General features: G+C 35.7%; 1 protein-coding gene across 1 annotated transcript in view; it reads left to right on the forward strand.

Moving 5' to 3' along the window:
- LOC147065890 (dynein axonemal heavy chain 7-like) overlaps positions 1–14498 on the forward strand; it is a 119110-nt gene extending 104612 nt beyond the window's left edge. The window contains exons 67-71 of the mRNA XM_085955678.1: positions 4018–4255; positions 4902–5053; positions 10965–11102; positions 11306–11449; positions 12497–14498. Coding sequence (XP_085811804.1) covers positions 4018–4255; positions 4902–5053; positions 10965–11102; positions 11306–11449; positions 12497–12703 — 879 coding nt within the window. The 3' untranslated portion in view covers positions 12704–14498. The remainder of the gene's footprint in view (positions 1–4017; positions 4256–4901; positions 5054–10964; positions 11103–11305; positions 11450–12496) is intronic.
- Positions 14499–20088: the final 5590 nt, after the last annotated feature.

The raw sequence follows: 20088 nt of genomic DNA on the forward strand, positions 1-20088 counted from the left end.
GTGATCGATAACCAGTTTCATGTTTGCCTCACTAGCTTTATTGGCTGGACTTTTTTACCCTCTTCGGTCATTGTTTCTGAATGATCCAGTTTTGGCTCAATCCAGCTAAAGCTGTATTAATTGGTCCATTTGAAATGCATAACATTTTTAACGTTCAGGCAGTATTTTAAATTAAACTTATTAACACCATCATTCTGATTATTTAGTATAAGTAGCATTTATTCTCATCTTATACAAAAAATCAACCAGTAACATACAGTTGGCACAAGATGATAGTTATAAACAATGCAAACCACAGATAATACACTCACTAACTTACTTATATACATGTTTACAGTTCAGGAAAAAATCATTATGTGCGGGAATGACTTTTTCCTGAACATAAATCTTAAATAGGTACTGATAATGATTTCTTCCCCAGTTTTTTTCCGTTAATAGGATAGCTATCGTCACAGTGACCTTTTCCAGCAATAGATATCGTAAAAATTAGTGGATATAATGAAAAAACTCATTTTGGCCAAAAGTGCACATAATGAGTTTTACCTCCAAACCAGCGAAATAATCCAGTATATTGGCTATTTTCAAAATTTGTTTGCTACTTACTGGCTTCCTGTAAAGTGTAAACCGACAAGAACTGTGTTTTATTTAGATAAGAAATTTTTGTCAGTACATACTATGCGACCCAAAGAGGTTGGACGGTCTTTAATATACGGTCATATATTTCCGATACAACATTTCACGGTGAAGAGTGACAAGTTTCCGGATAGGTGTTTTCATTGGTAGAGTTAGCAGTAGAATATCGTCGGTGTTTTGTAAAAAGGGCGAATCAACCATTTTGGCGAAATCGAGATTTTAATGAAAATACAATATGTACCCCACTAGCTTTGCTGTGTAAAAATAGCGAATTTTTATCTCCACAGGAAAGTACTTAAAAACGATAATCGACTAAAATTAAATTAATTAAAATTACGAAATAAAAAGCAAATGTGACATATTAGGCCTTTTAAAATATTATATAATAACACCTATTATAATGACAGTATTCTTTCTAAGCTTTATTATAAACTTGTTAGATATTTATAATCATCTACAGGTAAAAAACAAATAAATGTCAAAAGTTAAAAATCCTCCTCCTGTAAAGTAGCATTTTGGTTAATTCGCCCTTTTTACAAAACACCGACGATATACTAGCATACTTACTACCCGAACTACTCTATTCTACCAATTATGTTTTCACTGGTAGAGTAATAGTTAGTAATTATTGTTAAATACTCTACCAATGACAATAAGGCTTTAGATTAACTGTAGTAAGCGGGAATAAATAGTAGCTATATTTGAAAAATTAACTAGACTTAGACTTTCATTCTATTTCAGCTGCTGTTCTAATATTTTTAAATAGTATCACAATCGGTGTACCCAATACATTATAGTAACTCTTGTTGTTGTAATTATTATTTTCATGCGCTTCTTTCATTCTCATCAAATCAGGATCGGACGGTGAGTCAAATTTATTACTTACGTAATATTCATCGGCTTACAATCACTGCTACATTCATACAATAGTTATTTAAATTAATCGAGTATGTGCAGCCGCTGTCATAATGATGCACCCATGAACTGCCGAACATGATTTTTTTATTTTCATTGACTCAAGCAATGTTATATTATATTAATAGGAATTGATAGGTACATAATTATGACCGTGACTGTAATATGTGTGACCATAAACTAAAAAAAATATATTCTTTGGAGACTGACACAATTATAAAAGAATAATTTACTGCTATAAAGCTAGCAGTAGGACTCAGCCTCGGTTGATTGGCAACACGTCTGCTTCTGAAACCCGTATCTGCCAAATTCATAATGTGTATTTAGATCGGGAGCATGGACCTAATGGATTGTGAGTGCATGATTAACAACCATTTCTCATTTAAAAAGAAGTCTTTTATTATAAACTGCGACATGTGGAACTCCATTTTATGTTCTTATTAGAAGATGAAATAATAGCAAACTTCCCTTTTTTATATTTAATAAAAGTTGGCCGACATTGAAAATATTATAACTCGAAAAATATAGTAGTGCATTTAAATTATTACATTTTATATTATCGTGTATTATTATTTCATCATTATTTTGTGTTACATGCCGTCTAAGGATTTGCTGAAAATATATTTGGTAAGCGGAATTTTATTGATGCATCTTATGCTTTTTTTTTTGGGTTGTAATACCTAAATTACACGAGCAGACTTGCATATCCAATAATCCATGCTAAGTCTGCCCCGATTGTGAAATGTCATTTTGAATTGTTTTGTCGTGTTGTGACCAATGTTCCCTCTAATTTTTCCATCGTGTGTGCGGATCATCAACGCATCTGAGTGGCGTAACTAGAGTTGGTGTCATCCGGTGCTGTAAAATTAAAGATATTTATTAATTTCAGTGATTTTATATTATAATAATGACACTAACAACGATAATTTTTGAAGTTAATAAAAATAATTACAAGATAAAAAGAACTTTTTATATACCGCGTTTTTAAATTTTCTGTTGAATCATACAAACTTGACAATTCTATGTGTTAATAAATACTTTTTTTTGTACTTGATAGATTTATACTGAATAAATATAGATTTGTCACTTTGACATTTCATAATGATTTCCATAGTAACGCATGTATATATTAAAAATTTAGTTGCTTGGACAGGATACACAAGAAAAAATTTATACTGGACAAACAAGAACCTAATAAAAACGTGGTAAAATAGGAAATAAAGAAAAAAAAAGTATTCGCTGATAAAATATATTAAATACTAAACTTGCAGAAGGTTTTTTTATATTTATATTAAATCTAAGTATACATTTGTATGTTGGGTAGTTTTTATTGTGTTTTGTTGTGGTTGAAACTTTCTTTTACAATATTTTTGTGTGAGGACTGTGCGGTGGATGAAAACATGTGTGCGGACATATTTTGGTAGGTGTGCGCCCGCACATTAGAGGGAACATTGGTTGTGACCAGAATAGGATGATTTGTCTTTTTCGCACATGACTTAATCGACGATTGGTTCATTTTAACAGATAATAGTCATTTAAAAACTCAATCAAGTCTACACAATGGAGTTTGTAGTTATATCGTTGTGTATTGAAGGTTAATAATCGTGCATGAATTGTCAAATATGCGAGTCTGCTGGTGCAATTACACCATAAGAGGGTTTAACTGCAGCTACTTATTTATTTATTTGATTATTTTCACAAATTTCGTTGATTCATTAATTTTATTGGATATTTGACATGATAATATAATATTAATTCATCTTGTTTTTTGACATTCAATATTCTGACAATATTTTCCATTTATCCAGCATGAAGAATAGTCAATAGAACTCATCAAGTATGGGTCTCCTGGTCAATCACTGAGCAATTCTGTTGTTGATTGCAGTAGTATTAATAATTTTATAACGTCACGTTTAATTGATTTTATATTATAAAAAAACATTTACAGGTAACAACATTATCTGTGACACTTGCCGAATCACATGGTTAGTAGCCGTGTCTGTTTCAAGTACAGTGGTTGCGGACACTCGGTTTCATGAAAACTATATTTAGTTAAACTTAGGTAATAAAATTATAATGTTGCAATCTGATCCACTCTGAAGCTAGAGAGTTAAAAGATTTTTTGAATATGTTAGTAGTATACAGAAGAATATCTAAATAATATTAGGTAGGTCTTATGACTAATTTTTTAAGTAAAAAGTTAATTGCAGCAACAAACAACTTGGCTATTCTCAGGTCAACTATTATTTATGTCTTATTAGTTTGTTGAATTTTATTGACCTGTTATTTTGATAATGACTGTTAATACTATATTATAATCTTTTTATTGCTAATCAACTCTTAAATAATTATTTGTGACTATTATTCTCCCATTTTTTTCATTATTATTGTCACTTGTCCTCACTCAAATGTGGTAGTATGTTCCTACTTATTTCACATAAATGACAAATATATTTATTATGACAATAGGATTCGAAAATGTCTGGTGTGGTGGGCATAACGCCTGAAGAGAAAGCGCTGAAAATGGCAGAGGAAGTCCTCGCGAAACTTCCGACACTAGTGCTGACTGGGACGTCTCACGAGGGAGATATCGATCCTTCTCAGATGACTCCCATGTCCATTGTGTTGGTACAAGAGGCAGCACGCTACACGAGGTTGCTCAATGTCATCGTTGACAGTTTGAAGGCTGTCATTGGTGCTATACAAGGTGACATAATATAGACTTACTACTTCATAATTGGTGTTTCAGCTCGATTTGGGTTTTGACCGCATCCAGAAAACATTTCCACTCCCATCTGTCTGACGCAAGCTCTCTCCTTGGTATCAGGGATGTTGTGTTTATATTATTATCTACTATAAGTATTTCAATAATACCTGTGATTTCATTGCTTAAAAATTGATCACGTTCATCCTTTTTTTAAATACCTACTGTATTACTAAAAAGGTTCAACAAAAGTGAATTCTCACTCAGAACAAATGACACGTTTCGCGGAACCTAGTTGAGGATCACTGTGCTCAGCTGTACTCACGCGAGCACGCGTATTTTGTTTAGTCTATTTAATATTTTAGTTTATATATATTTATATTTTTATAACTATATACCATCTTAATTCTGGCATTTTTCATATATATTTAATAACATTTACGGCCAGATGTGAGATTCGAAATTGCGATCCATGACCTTAGAGCCGGACAGTCTTCCACTAATCCACTGTGAGTGTATGTAGTAAGTGCAGACTATTATTCAATGAAGGCATTGTTATGATTCATACAAACCGAGAAATGGTGTAAACTCTAGACAACTATAAATTATTGTTTCTTTACATCTTTCTGAAATACACTTTAAAATACAGGAGTAAGCGTATTGACGGAGTCGACGGAGGAAGTCCTCGTAAGTATGGTGCGAGGGAAGATTCCCAACATCTGGGCAAGCAGCAGCTACCCCTCTCTGAAGCCCTTCTCCAGCTATGTGGAAGACTTCTTGGAGAGGCTTAACTTTTTACAGGTGGGGTATTATTTACTTCTAGGTACGTTACATTTATTGCACAGTCATTACAGTAAAACCACATTAATTCTAAATTGACAGGATAGAAAATCGCAATACAAAATACAAAATGTACCTACCTATGTTAAAACTTGTTTAAAAAATCGCTATTAGGTTTTATATTATAATTTCAAATTAATCGTGTTCGTATTGACGGAGGTTTACTGTACAAGTTTTCGTTGAGTGAAGGTGATGTTGCGTGATCGAGATACATTGCATTGCGCTCTTTTTACGACCTATTTTGACCAAAATATTACATGACAATAATTTTAATTTCAATTTACTATTTCGAAAATGGACGCTTCTCTTGTTGTTATTGAATATTGGTCATTTTAGACCTGAATTCAGGCGGCAGATAACTTATTTTGTTTCATCAATAAGAAACCACACAATATAATATTCCCATTTTTATTCAGCAAAAAATGTCTATTTACTCAATATATTTTTGTAATCTCTTTATTTCCTTTTGCTAAGGGTCTTGACCAGCAACGATTATTTATCATTTCAAACTCAACCCTTATTTATTTATACATATAATATAATCATCAGCTGGGGTCAATCCACTGCTGGATGATGACCTCCCCTAGCTACCTCCACATTTCTCAGTTCCTAATTATTTTCCGCCACATACATCCAACGAACCTTATGTGTTGGTCTATCCAGCGGGTTTTAGGGTGTCCCTGTGGACGTTTAGTACCCCTGTATGACAGCAGTCTCATAATATAATATGATATAATGAATGTAGTACATATATTTCAATTCAAAGTGATTGTGTACCATTGAGTTTTTACAGGGCTTTTTTTGTAATGTAACGCGGTGGAACGGCGTTCCGGTACCTTTTTTAATGGTATTTTTAACGTCTCAAAAGCAACTAGACGAAACAATATTTGTACTTACATAGTACAAGTTAATTTTCCTGAATCATCTCATGAAAAGACAAAGGTATCTGAAAAACTATTGCGTTTGATATATGCATTGAATTCTATTACCATTTCTTCACGTGAATGTGAACGCGAATTTTTGCAAATGAATTTAATTATTACCACAATAAGAGCTTTGTTGAAGACCAAAACAGTTTCAAGACTTTTGTTGATCGAATTCGTCAGACCACCTTTGACACTTTTTGGTCCTTCAATTTAAATTAGGCGCCAATTTCCTTCAGGCATATTAACATTTTAAAATATGTGGTTGTATAGTTGCATTTTTTGGTTAATGTTTGTTGATACACTGAATATCCTTAATTTTACCTCAAACACCATTTGAAAAACGCTACTATTGAGCGTCACACTGCCATTTAGTGATAGGTAGTGGGCCCGCCAAAGATTCTGGATTGGGGGCCCGCTTCAGGATGTGGGAGCCATGGAAATCACTATATCATCATCATCAGGGGCGCGACAACCCGGTGTGGGTCCTGGCCTCCTCCAACAGCTCCCTCCACCTGTCCCTATCCAGTGTGGCCGCTTTCCAATTTGGTACCCCCAGAATACGGCAGTCACTGGCAGCTCCATCTAACCAGCGAATCTTTGGCCTCCCTCTTCTTCTACGTCCTATTGGATTGCTGGACATCACTCTCTTTGCCGGTTCATTGTCATTCATACGGTGCACATGACCTAGCCATCGCAGTCTCCCAATCTACATTGATTGAACTGCGCTGCAATCTTGGTACAGCCCGTAGAGCTCAGCATTATATCTTCTCCTCCAATTGGTGCCATCCCTGATCGGTCCATATATACGGCGGAGAATTTTTCTTTCAAAGATGTTCAGGGCTCGTTCATTTCGCAGAGTTAATGTCCAAGTTTCCGATGCGTAGGTGAGCACTGGCTTTACAAGTGTCTTGTAAAGAGTGCTTTTAGTTCGGCGAGATAGTAAACGGGACATAAAATGTCTTAACAGACCAAAGTAGCATTTATTCGCAGACATGATTCTCTTGTTGATTTCTTCTGTAATATCATTATGTCGAGTTACAAGAGATCCAAGGTATATGAAACTGTCGACCGTATCAAACTTGTATGCACCAATATCTAACTTTGGTGCGACTTCTCGTGGCGTGACATAGATAGGCATGTATTTAGTTTTTGCCTCGCTTATTTGTAAACCCATTCTTTTGGCAGAGGCTTCTAGTGCTGTGAATGTCTTTTTCAGCACCAATTCTGATATGGCAATGATGTCGATATCATCGGCATACGCCAGCAGCTGCACAGGCTTAGTAAATATCGTGCCGCTGCCACGGGCATCAATCTTTGCATCCCTTATCGCCTTTTCTAGCGCAATATTGAAAAGAAGGCATGTCAGAGCGTCACCTTGCCTTAGGCCATTCAGTGATACAAATGGCTCGGATATTTCCGCTTGAAGCTTTACCCGGCATTGTACTGGTGTCATTGTCATCTCTACAAGTTTAATTATTTTCGTCGGAATTTCAAATTCTCGCATTGCTTCGTATAACCGGTATCGATTAATGCTATCATAAGCTGACTTAAAATCGATGAACAGGTGATACGTGTTAATATTAAATTCTGTGGTCTTTTCTAGAATCTGCCTTAGAGTGAATATTTGAGTAACACATGATCTCCCTCGTCGAAAGCCTCCTTGGTAGTGCCCGAGTATTCCTTCTACAATGGGTTCCAGCCGCTGGAATATCAGAATCGACAACAGTTTATATGCAGAGTTAAGGAGTGTCACCCCTCTGTAGTTACTACATTCTATTTGATCTCCTTTCTTGTGCAGGGGACAAATCAGCCCATCCTTCCACTCCTCTGGCATCTTTTCTGAAGTCCATACTTGGTGGATTAGTCTATGCAAATGTTTGAGCAGGCTTTCTCCCCCACATTTTATTAATTCACTGTAGGTTATCTATTCCAGGCGATTTGTTTGTTTTTTACCTTGACATAGCACCTTTTACCTCATTTAATGTCGGTGGTTCTTCGTTAACCTCCATGCCACTTTGTACTGATTCCTGGTCATGAGTATTAATGTTAGTGTTGTCGGCATCATTATGGGGGGTATTTAAATGTTGATCAAAGAAACCCACCCACCGGGCAAGAATACGGTGCTTTTCTGTGAGTATCATGCCATTGTCATCCTTGCACATTGTGATACGAGGCTTGAAACCCTTCCTAACATTATTTATCTTTCTATAGAACAGCCGACTTTCTTGGGCTTTATAGTGTTCTTGGAGTAGGATCATTTCCTTTTTTAAATAATCACGTTTCTTTTTCTTGTGTAGTTTCTTTTCGTCACGCCGGCGCTTTTTATATTCATCGTCTGATGCCCGTGTTTTCTTCTGTAGCATCATTAAGTAAGCCTCATTCTTTCTCGCAGTGACTTCGCGGCAATCTTCGTCAAACCATTCTGATCGTTCACCTGTTTTTCGGCGTCCTAAGGTATCATTAGCTGAGGATACTATGGCAGTCTTGCACTCTTCCCAGTGTTGATTCACCTCTTCATGGTCTCGAACCTCAACATTGTCGCTCCTCTGTCACCCCAGGTGACTGTTCAAGCTCTCCTGGTACCGAGCCAGTTCCTGCGGAATCTTCAGTTTCTCTGTGTCAAAGGGTTTTGCTCTTGCTCCCATTTCCTTTTTGGTGTTTGAGATCTTTGCTCTAACTTTTCCACACACTAGGAAATGGTCTGAGTCTACATTAGCCCGTTAGATCCGATCTGTGCCTGTTGTCTATCAAAATATGGTCTATTTGGTTTATTGTGCACCCATCCGGGGATTTCCAAGTTCCCTTATATATATCCTTACGGGGAAACATTGTGCTACCAAAAACCATATTTAGTGACGCTGCACAGTTAATTAGTCGGGTACCATTGTCATTACTTTCATTGTGAAGACTATGTTTTCCGACAATGGCAGTGTAGATCTCCTCCTGTCCTATTTTAGCATTTAGATCACCGAGTATTATTTTCACATCGTGATTTGGGCAACTGTTGTACGTGCTTTCTAATGCATCGTAGAAGTCCTCTTTTTCCTCATCCGACTTATCCTCTGTAGGGGCATGTACACTTATAAATGAGTAATTGAAGAAACTTCCTTTAATTCGTAGTCGCATGATCCTTGGGTTGACTGGTTCGAACCCAATAATTAAATGTTTCACTCGTTTGCTACAATGAATCCAGTCCCAAAGTGATGTTCACTATCATGGCAGCTATAGAGTATAGTGCAGTCTCGTTTCTCCATCACTCCTTGACCTATCCATCGCATCTCCTGTAGGGCCGTAATATCACATTGATATTTTATGAGTTGTTCTGTAAGGAGTTTAAGTGCTCCTGGTCGATAGAGTGATAATGTATTCCATGTTCCAAATCGTATTTCCTTAAAGCATTTGCCAGGTTGTCTGAGTTTAGTGTCCGGTTACCGAGGCTGTTGTTGTGGTTTCGTAACAATGTGTTTTTTACGGGATGAGGTTGTTAGCCCCACGCCCAACCCCCTTTTCGGAGGGCTATTTCTTCCTTCTCCGTTAGCCCTGACTACACCTTCCACCAGGGTTGACTACCTGATCTTAGGTGTAGTTGCTCAGGTTTCCAGGGTTCACCACGTGGAGGTAGAGATAGGAATTGAGTAGGAGAGGCTATGCGATACTATCAGGATACAGTGTCGTGCGGTACGCATGCACTACCCCGTTAGACCCCGGAAATCACTATATACTTTTATTCAAATATAATATGATGTTTTTACAATTTTATTTTTTACAACTTTAGTTGTTTGTTTAATTTTTTATGCGCTTCGTAGCATAGGAAAAGTTGCTTTAAATCATAGACTATAGATACATCTAGACGCCACCCATTGCATTGCTAAATGTAGCCGCGTGCTGTGCGTTTGGTTTGTGGGCGAGCGAACGCATTCGTCTACAAATGTTCGAGACCATAGACCATTTCGCTAGTGCTCGCCCAAAGTGCTCGCACTAGACGCTCAGAATTAAAATATAATTTTCTATTTTTTTTACGTTATATAGTATTTTTAAGCGGTCAAAATGCAACCATTAGTTAAAGATATCCATAATTTAAGTTATTTTAAAGAAACACTAGGTCACTGATATTAAAATATATAATAATATACAAATAAATTATCACAAACATGTATCAACTTACCTATGAAACGTAATACCATCTTCTTGTTTATCAGTACGGCTACCATATTTTAATACAACACACAGAACCATCTTTCCTACTTAATTAACTAAAAATATTTACCACTGACTTTATGTTTAACACAAGAAATAGCAATTTTAGCAACACGGTTATCGACGCTTAGTTAAGCAATAAGCGAAGATTTTCCGGCTACATCGTAGCAAAACATCTCCTAGATCTGTAAACCTTTTATCTTACTCTAGCGCGTGTCGCAGAGATTATAAGGGTACCGAATACTTTCTCACTCGCACTTATGCATCGTTTTTGTTCAGGCCTTGCTTTAAATGGTATTTGAATATAGTTTTCTTTAGTAGGTAAGAAGTTTGGCAAGAAGTTTGGCAAGAAGTGAGTTTTCCGGCACCTTTTTTTTCAAAAAAAAAAAAAAAAGCCCTGATTTTTATGATATTTTGATCAAAATGTACAATTTCTATATATATTTTCACACATAACCCGTTTAAACAATATGAAAAACTAATTTAATGACAATATGGAAACCGATAAATTAATTTAAGAAATCAATATCTAATATTATGTCCAATTTTATTCTGGTTATATTTATTTCAATAAAGGCTATTAAAAATAAGCATAAATTGTTCTATTTCAAAATACAATATGATGGAAAAGGGAACTAACATTGATGGAAAAAACCAATATGTAATAAAAACATCATCGTTTATTACCAATATTGAGTTGTCAACATATTGGTATTTGAAAATACATCCCTTAATTATTCAATTTCCAGACATGGTACACCAACGGACCACCGGTAACATTCTGGCTGTCAGGATTTTACTTTCCTCAAGCTTTCCTCACCGCTGCACAGCAGAGCTATGCTCGAAAGTATCAGATACCGATTGATCAACTGGCATATGACTTTGTTGTAAGTAAAGTTCTCTATACATAATAATTTTTATATTATAATCATTTTGAGATTACTTTATTATTTTTTCTATTACTTGTCTGTAGGTACAATCTTGTCCACTGTCAATGTAAAAACGGGATGGCTATAAACTTAAAAAACGTATTTATGGAAACTTTTTATTTAAAAAATGGATGTCATTTGAATATAATTATTTGTTGAAGGTTATGAAAGACGACAAATTAACGACAAATCCAAAAGAGGGAGTCTACGTAAAAGGCCTTTTCTTGGAGGGTGCTCGTTGGGACAAAGAGAATCACATTCTAGACGAAGCCTTGCCCAACGTATTGTATGACGAATTTCCAATTGTAAGTGTAAAATTTACATTATTGATCATAATGAGAGTAATATTTATGTCATGGCTGTACAGCAGTAGGTATTGTGCATTAATGCTGCCTAGTTCAAGACTGTCTCAAAGTAATGTTGCTTGGTCTGTCAATGTTGTGAAGTGCTGATTCTGGTATTGTGGGTGCTAAACATCTGGGCGGCACGCTTCGGGGATGATAAAATAGCGGTTATTTAATAAAATATATATTAATTTCATATACATTATTTTAAAACATTTCATGCATATCATTAGAAAAAAATACGACAACCGACGTGACTTGAACCTGTAAGCCGTGGATTCGCGCCAGTATGGTTTTCCAATTAAACTATGGGCATTCTACTTAATTATGACAATTGTAACTAGTAGTTATTACATGAAATGCTTAAGTATCAAATTGTGTTGATAATGTTGGCTATAGGATGTTACATTCTCAAATCTTGTGAATTATTCTTTGAATAAAAAAGTGGTTTATTATGTTAATTTCAATTATATAAACTGAATGTTATGTTGAAAATATAAATAAAATACATAATATTATATTGTGTATTGATATGAATGATGGGCAGCAAAACGAAAATGAATAAACTCAAAATATATTAAAAAGAACATAACATATTCCTATTTAGGAGTATAAAATCTCCAATTTTATTTATGCTTATGAGTGTGTGTAAAAAAATAGTGAACAGCACTTTCTCTTCTTTATACTGAAAAGGCATCAAGAAGTAGATAGGTATTTTAAATGTAATAAAATTTGAAAATGCATATTTTCTCATAAATTTATTCGATAGAATAAAATAAAACTATCTTAGTTGCATTTTTTATTTTTGATAAACATTTAAAAAAAAATGTGTTTCTGCGAAACAATATACTTACATACTTTGATGAAAGTTGATTTTTATATGTGTAATCACTCTTGAGACTAATGAACTCTAAAAGAAAGCTCTAATAACAGTACTCTGTTCTCTCATGAAGAATTTATTAATGAAGGTACCTACTCGTTCAACTAAAATCTTTATTGTTTGTTTAGCTATGGCTCGTCCCAATGAAACGAGCTGACATTGCGGATGGATTCTTCTATGACTGTCCCCTGTACAAGACGGGCGCGAGGCGAGGAATTCTTTCCACCACCGGCCACTCCACAAATTACATCATCTGCGTGCGCCTGCCCACCGAGCGTGAGCCAGACCACTGGGTCATGAGAGGCGTCGCTCTTCTCTCTCAACTTCCTTACTAAGTCATTATCATGTCTACGTACTTATCGTTGTAGTCCAATTCATATAAACTACGTCATGTACCAACATAAATTGTCCACTAAGCGTGACATATTGTTCATTCCAAAGCATTGTATTTAAAATTAATACTGTTTATTATTCATTTCTACTAACTATTTTTGAAGTATGTAAGTACTTACAGAAAGCTGCCTGTTTAGACGCATACACAAGGGCGGGCTGGGGGGGGGGGGTGACCTTGGGCTCGGATCTCCCCAGGAATGAAAAAATACAAAGTATTTAAATGAATGGCATGTTAGTTCTTCTTCTTCGTCGCAACGTCATGACTGAGGATCGTAGTCCAGATGATTAGTGCCGTCGAGCAGTCTTAGCAGTATAGAAGGTTCACATGCCTAAAATTTGTGTAACTGTTTTTTCAACCAGGGCCAATACAACTATCAATATATTGTTATGTTATATTTTCATTCTCTTTTCTCATAAAAATAACTGATTACACTTGAAAATGTGACGTAATTTGGTTCAATGTGAATTAACATAGAATAAAATAATGCACGGTCGCAGTAAACTCGTATGTGAGCATCCGTAGTTATAGATAGGTACAACAGGTCAGCTGTTCATCGCTAGTCTCAAAGTGTAGAGTGTCCGGGTATGATGAATTTACCCGAAAATCAATGCCATCGACTGCGACCTGGCTGCGACTGAAAAATCAATAATAAATTGTAAAAATTATGGATTTTTTCGAAATGGACCTCCCCCATAGCATTTTTCCGTCTGCCTGTTTGACAGTTGCTATGAAATTTTAATCAATCTGGAACATACGTCGGTAACCTTTTACACATGGGAGATGCAATATAAAATCATACATTTTTGACTGATTAAAATAGTTTCATACTTAAAAATATGTAGTATCGCGCATGAACAATTTTAAATCGACATTATATAACTTTCCTTCCTTTTTGACGCTACAACCGCATGTGGTTCTTGGTATTCTCCAGCGCCTGCCTCCATCTAGGTCTACCCAAAGCCACTTCCCTCCAGCTTAGTGCGACCAAGGTCTTTTAATCCAACTTGACACTATCCCACCATCTTGGTCATATTTTATATAAAAATGGTGAGGTATTTTATATTTAGAAACCTCATTTCATTTATCTATAACCGGAAGATATGAAATTTCGCAAGTATTTGATTACTACTAAAATACAAATAAATTAATATAGTATAATTCAAAATTCCAAGATAATTTTTTTGTTAATAAAATTATATTTGGGACAAATTTACTCTGGTTACACAATATTAATGACGAATTCAATGCGCACGATTTATATTGGTACATCATTTATTTTTACAAATAATTTAATAACATTCATTCTATCACAAGGTGTCTAATTTTGTTAGGTAATCATATAAATTATAAAATACTTTGGTATCATACCTAATACATAATAACAATATTTAGTCATATACTACTGAGGTATCTCTTGATGTATTGTGTTTTTTTTTTAGATTAGTATATACACAAAATTATTGTTTTATTGGTTATTCCTATATTTTTCCAATTCAGTCATCATTAAAATGTATTGTATGTGAAATTTAATGTAAGGGTTCCACTAGATCTCCTCAAACTATTTTTAAATAACTGACTGAAAAATTAAGCTAGTCAATGCGAAGAAATACTTTTTGGTATTTGAAATTCCATCTAGACATTTCAATATTAAAAATTGCCGTGTCAAAATGTATTTTTTACAATTAAAATTATTGTGATTGTTTTTTTATTTTGAATAAAAATATTTTTGTTTGTTTCATTTATTTATTTATCTGTAAAAACATCCTTTCCAATCGTCAATTTGGACGTAGGTAGAGGCCTATCTACTTTGAGAGATGTTTTATCTTAAGGTGAACGCGCCACCAACAAGAGGCATCTAGCGGAAAAATACGAGGTCTATTTTGACAATTTATAATTTAAAGTAATACGTTAGGTACCTACATATCTAAAACATTAAAAATATTTTTTTTATGTCAATGATAAATTTACAATTTAAAAAACGTTATTTATTTATTTAAGAATACAAAACATTGTGGACATAACAAATCTAAATTCAAGACGTACACAACATGAGATTTACATTATAAGTCAAATATTACCCTCACAAAAGAAAATATAGAAAAAAAATATAATAATAATAACAAAAAATAAAATAAAATCAAAACATGCCAAAGTACAATTTAATACAGAAAAACAAAATTTTTGAAAGGAAAAAACATACAATTTTATACAGAAAAATAAAGTTTCAAAAACTAAATGCAAAGTACATCATTGAAAATGTCTATGTCTATAGGGAGCGCATTTATTAATCTTGCACCCCTTGCTAATGGTGCCTGATAGGCTTGACACGAGGAAATGGTTCCGATCCAGAATAAATCATGGCTGTGACCACGTAGGTAATTGACAGGTGCATGTAAATTCAAATTCATTAGGACACCAGGATTGGTCCCTCGCGATAACAGGCAAAAGTGTTTCAAGAGCAGAAGAGACCGACGAGATTCAAGAGGGTGAAAAGTAAGCATGCCTTGTAGAAAGGCAGTCGGAAAATAATCATTTGACGAATTATCGAAAGGAAAATCGTTAAATGTCTTAAAATAAAAACATCAAAGATATTTCTTCTGGACGCAGTCTAAAATAAGCTTATAGGAAACCTCATAAGGACACCACATAATCGACCCATTCAATTATTCAAGAATGCTACGCACTAATGAGACGTAGAGTGTACGCAATATATTTGGATTTTTGAATGGTTTGGATTGTCGCACGATGAATCCTAGAAGCTTACTTGCACGTAGAGCTGTAGAAGTTATATGCGAGTGAAAACATAATGAAGAATGAAAAAATTATCCCAAGATCTTTCGCCTCAGATTGAAGCTTTAATGAACTTTTTGACATAACATATATTTATTTATTATATTTAATCGGGGTTCTCGACCTAGAAAAAGTAATACAAAAACATTTGTCAGTATTAAATTCTAATTTATTATTTATTGACCAACTTTCAAGTAAACAGAGATTTTGCTGTAATATGCAACAGTCCAAACTCATTGCGAATTGGTGCATATAATTTCAAATCTGCAAAAAGTAAAAATTCTACTCCATCCATGGCTTTAACTATATCATTGACAAATATGAGGAACATAACCGGTCCAAGATTTGATCCTTGGGGAACACCTGAAAGAGTTTGAAAGACTTCAGATGCACACTCAGCGTACTCGACATATTGACAACGATGCGAAAAATAAGATTTGAAAAAATTTACAAAATTAATAAATCCGCCTACTGCACTCAGTTTAGTTACGATAATATCATGATCAACTCGATCGAAAGCCTTTGACATATCCGTATGCATCAACTTGACAATGATTGTCTAGTGAATGAGATATGTATTCAGTGTACTCCATGAGGTTGGTAACTGTTGATCGAGTAGATCGAAACCATGTTGAGCGTCAGTCAGCTATCAAATCAAATCAAATTTATTTATCTTACATATAGTGAACATAACAAATTATGAAGTCAAAGCGTTCACGACATGACATAAAATAAGTGTTAATAATTTTTAAAAATAAAAATACAGAGAAGTGTGAGTTAATAATACAATAAGTAATAAAATAAGAAAAGAAATAAAATAAAAATAGATGGAAGCACACAGAGTGAACTTCGATATACCTTATCTTAAAAACTTATAAAATAACGTCCACCTAAATTCACCCTCACGCAAGTGGAATATATCAATATCCGAAGCGATTTCATTAAACATGGTTATTGCCCTCCCAATTGGCATTACTAATGGCAGGTTAGTTCTGCACCGTGGGAGAATAACAAAGAATGGATGCCCTTTCTTTGTTTTTGCATATTACTAATGGCGTACGATGCCACTTCCTGAGCACCTCTTCCAGCCTGTCCTTCAACCCAAACGTTGCAGAAGCTTTTATTATTCGACCCGATATGTATGCCAAGATTATATACCTATAGCTGTCTTTTGTAGAAAACAATGTTTGTAGGTATACGAGGTAGAGGTAAAGTTTTTTCTAAATCGAACGTAATAGTTTCAGGATCATTTTTGGCATTCATCAAGTCACTTCTCATTTTATCTTGCAAGTACTTACAAGAGTTTTGATATTTTATACACTCTTCAACCAAAACACTACAAGAAGCCTCTGTTATGACACTTTTCTCTTGCATTGCAAAGACATCACACTTATTGCAGGTATCTTTCATAAGATGCCTTTTAAATTTTAAGCTACAGTATGTAAGCATCCCTAAGAGAATATCAGTCGGATAGAGCCACGGATAATATCCATAGGTACAGCCGAAAGTAAAGGAGTCTCAAAAATTTCTTTTGGACTCCACCATAAGGCCGTACTTCAACTGATGCGGGGCCCAAACGATAGACCCACTCTCAAGTCTGCTTGTAACTAAGGAGTTATAGAGAATTTTTAGTACCGTAACATCCGAAAAGACCTGGGAAGTACGCAAGACAAAGCCCAACATCTTTAGCGCCTTTTTGACAAAATGGTATCTATAATATGACCACTAAACGTCAGTTTACTGTCAAACGTAATTCCATGATCTCTTACAGATGATATTCGCGAGAGAACTCTGCCATGCATCACATACTGGAAAAACAATACTCGTGAGGCTTAAGTAAACGATAAAACATTGCATTTATCAATATTGAAGTCCAGTTTGTTACGCCTGCCCCAATCTAATATATTATCTATATCAAGTTGGAGTTGATGACAATCATCCAAGGTGACAACTTCCATGAAGAGTTTCAAGTCATCAGCAAACAACAAAAACATAGCATTTTTAATTACCAATGCTATGTCAATTATAAATAAGTTTGAGCCCTGAGGCCAGTGGCGCACCCAGGGGGGGGGGGCAAGGGGCCTTGCCCCCCCCCCAAAAATATTGAAATTGAAAGCCAATAGATTAGACAAATAACAACACGGCAAAAAAATGATTTGAAATTCTCCAGCACCCTCTTTCAACACAAAAATTTCGAAACACTAATGTCGAGTTTTTTTAGAAACTCAATATCTAATGGAAATATCAAAAAATTCTCGGTGTTCACCCGAATTCCGGAGTGGTGTACACCAGTGGCGCAGCCAGGGGGGGGGGGGGGGGGGGCAAGGGGCCCTGGCACCCCAAACATGAAAATTATCAGAATGATTTTAAACATTGACATTGAAAGCCAATAAACTATACCTTTGGGCTTAGACAAATAAAAACACGGCAAAAAAATGAATAATTCTCCAGCACCTTTATAGAAAAATTTCTTAGATTTTAATTTCCAACACAAAAATTTCGAAACACTTATGTCAGGTTTTTTTAGAAACCCAATACCTAAGGGAACTGTCAAAGTCCACCCGAATTCCGGAGTGGTGTAGGTCATGGCTGGTGAGGGCTGACAGGGTTCTAGCCTGGGGGCCCGGGCTATGGGGGCCCCGGCGTTTCGGGTTGACCAGATAAGTGAGATAAACACACATCATAAATTAGCTTTAATAGTAAAAAAGTCGCCTGCGGCGCTATTACACTTCATGGGCATGAACATTTTCAATTACTTACACAATTGTGCAATATATTTTTTGATTATTACGTATCGATACTCGACAGCTCCATTATTAGAGTAGATGTATTAAAAATCGCCAATAATTCACTGTATAAGTACCCTTAATTTGAACTAAAACACAATTTGAAAAACGTTAATGTAGTGTTTCACACTGCATTTAATCTTAGCGGTAGGTAGGGGGCCCGCCAAATATCCTAGCCTGAGGGCCCGTTTCAGGATGTGGGGACCATGGTATAGGTACACCGAGTGCGATAGACAAAAGACAGATAAACGAGAAATTAAGCTGTGAAGAAGAAAAAGAGCCTATGGGACTAATTTACATTCTCCTCCTTGCCCCCCCCCCCCCAATATTAAATCCTGGGTGCGCCACTGCCTGAGGCACACCAGAAAATGTTTCAAATGTCTGTGACTGATAAAGGCCGTACGATACGTATTGTTGACGATCTTAAAATAACTCCCGAATAACCTGAGAAATCGATCAGACAATCCAATTAGCTGGAGTTTTTCCATGATCGTTTTCTTGACGTTGAGGCGACATCCAAATTCGGAATAGGTACTACTTGCGTAGACGGACCTGAAATGACCAGCAAATGCTTCTGCCAACCTATGTCCAGTCACCTCTTCGCCCTTCCAAGTCATCGAATTGGCAAATCCACCATCCTTTCTTAATGATTTTATATAATCCCAAAACGATTTAGGATTTTCGCGAATGCAATCCTTTACCGATTCCATATATGTTCGATAGGCCAGCCGAACAGCTTGTCTCACTCTCATACGATAAAGGCCAAACATTTCATAGTCATGCTGACCATGCTTAGCCTTCCAGGCTGTATGATAGTAGTGTTTGACTCTAATGTCTCCCGAGAAAACCACTTCGGATATCGTCTTCCACCTCGACATAGTGACTTCCTCGAAAAACATTGATTAAACACATTATATACAACATTATAAAAGTATTGTACCGCCTCATTCACATCAAAAATCTCATGCAACTCACTCCAATCTACTTCACTCATTAAAGAGTAAAGCAGCTTGAAATTTCCACCATCAAACTTCCATCTCCCGTACCAATTAGCTTCGTGTGAGGGAATTTCTGTTCGCAGCGGGCGAATCGCATGAAATACGTGTAAAAAAACCAATGTAGGGTGGTACACATCCTCTCGTATCAAAGGTAATGTACATCGCGAAATTGATAAAATAGCGTTACTGAAAATCCTATCTAGAAGTCCATCTTTAGAGTTAAGAATATCAATGTACTGGGAAAATCCAAAAACAGCACACAGAAATTCCAGTTCACTCTTGACCCTTTCACCGCTGCGCGCTGAGTTTAGGTTAAAATCTCCCATCACAATAACCCCCTATCCCCAAATACGACGATACTAGATAACATTTTTTCAACAAAAAGTTTATATGCCTCCACTTCACTTCACTTGCTGGAGGAAAATATACGACACAAACGTAGACAGTTTCTCCGTTACAGGCTAGTTTAACCTAAAGGTCCTCGTTAGAAGTCTCCAAAATACGAAAACGTTCGGCCTGCAACCCTTCCATACTTCTAACTTCCAGGAGGCAGCCTCCTCCCTGCCTGAGGCCTGTTCCGGAGTCTCGATCTCTTCTAAAGACATTGAAGTTAATCCCTCCAAACCAAAACCCACCACGCACCACACCTGGTCTTAATCGAGCGTATCACGTGGCCCTTCATTGGCGATGTGAAGCATCTAGTTAAGTTTTAGGCCGGGAATGCCCTAAGAGAAGATACCCAGGACTAAGGT

This window comes from Rhyacophila brunnea, unplaced genomic scaffold (assembly GCF_057557595.1).
Source record: "Rhyacophila brunnea isolate RB1 unplaced genomic scaffold, BYU_Rbru_1.0 scaffold_5, whole genome shotgun sequence".
NCBI lineage: Eukaryota > Metazoa > Arthropoda > Insecta > Trichoptera > Rhyacophilidae > Rhyacophila > Rhyacophila brunnea.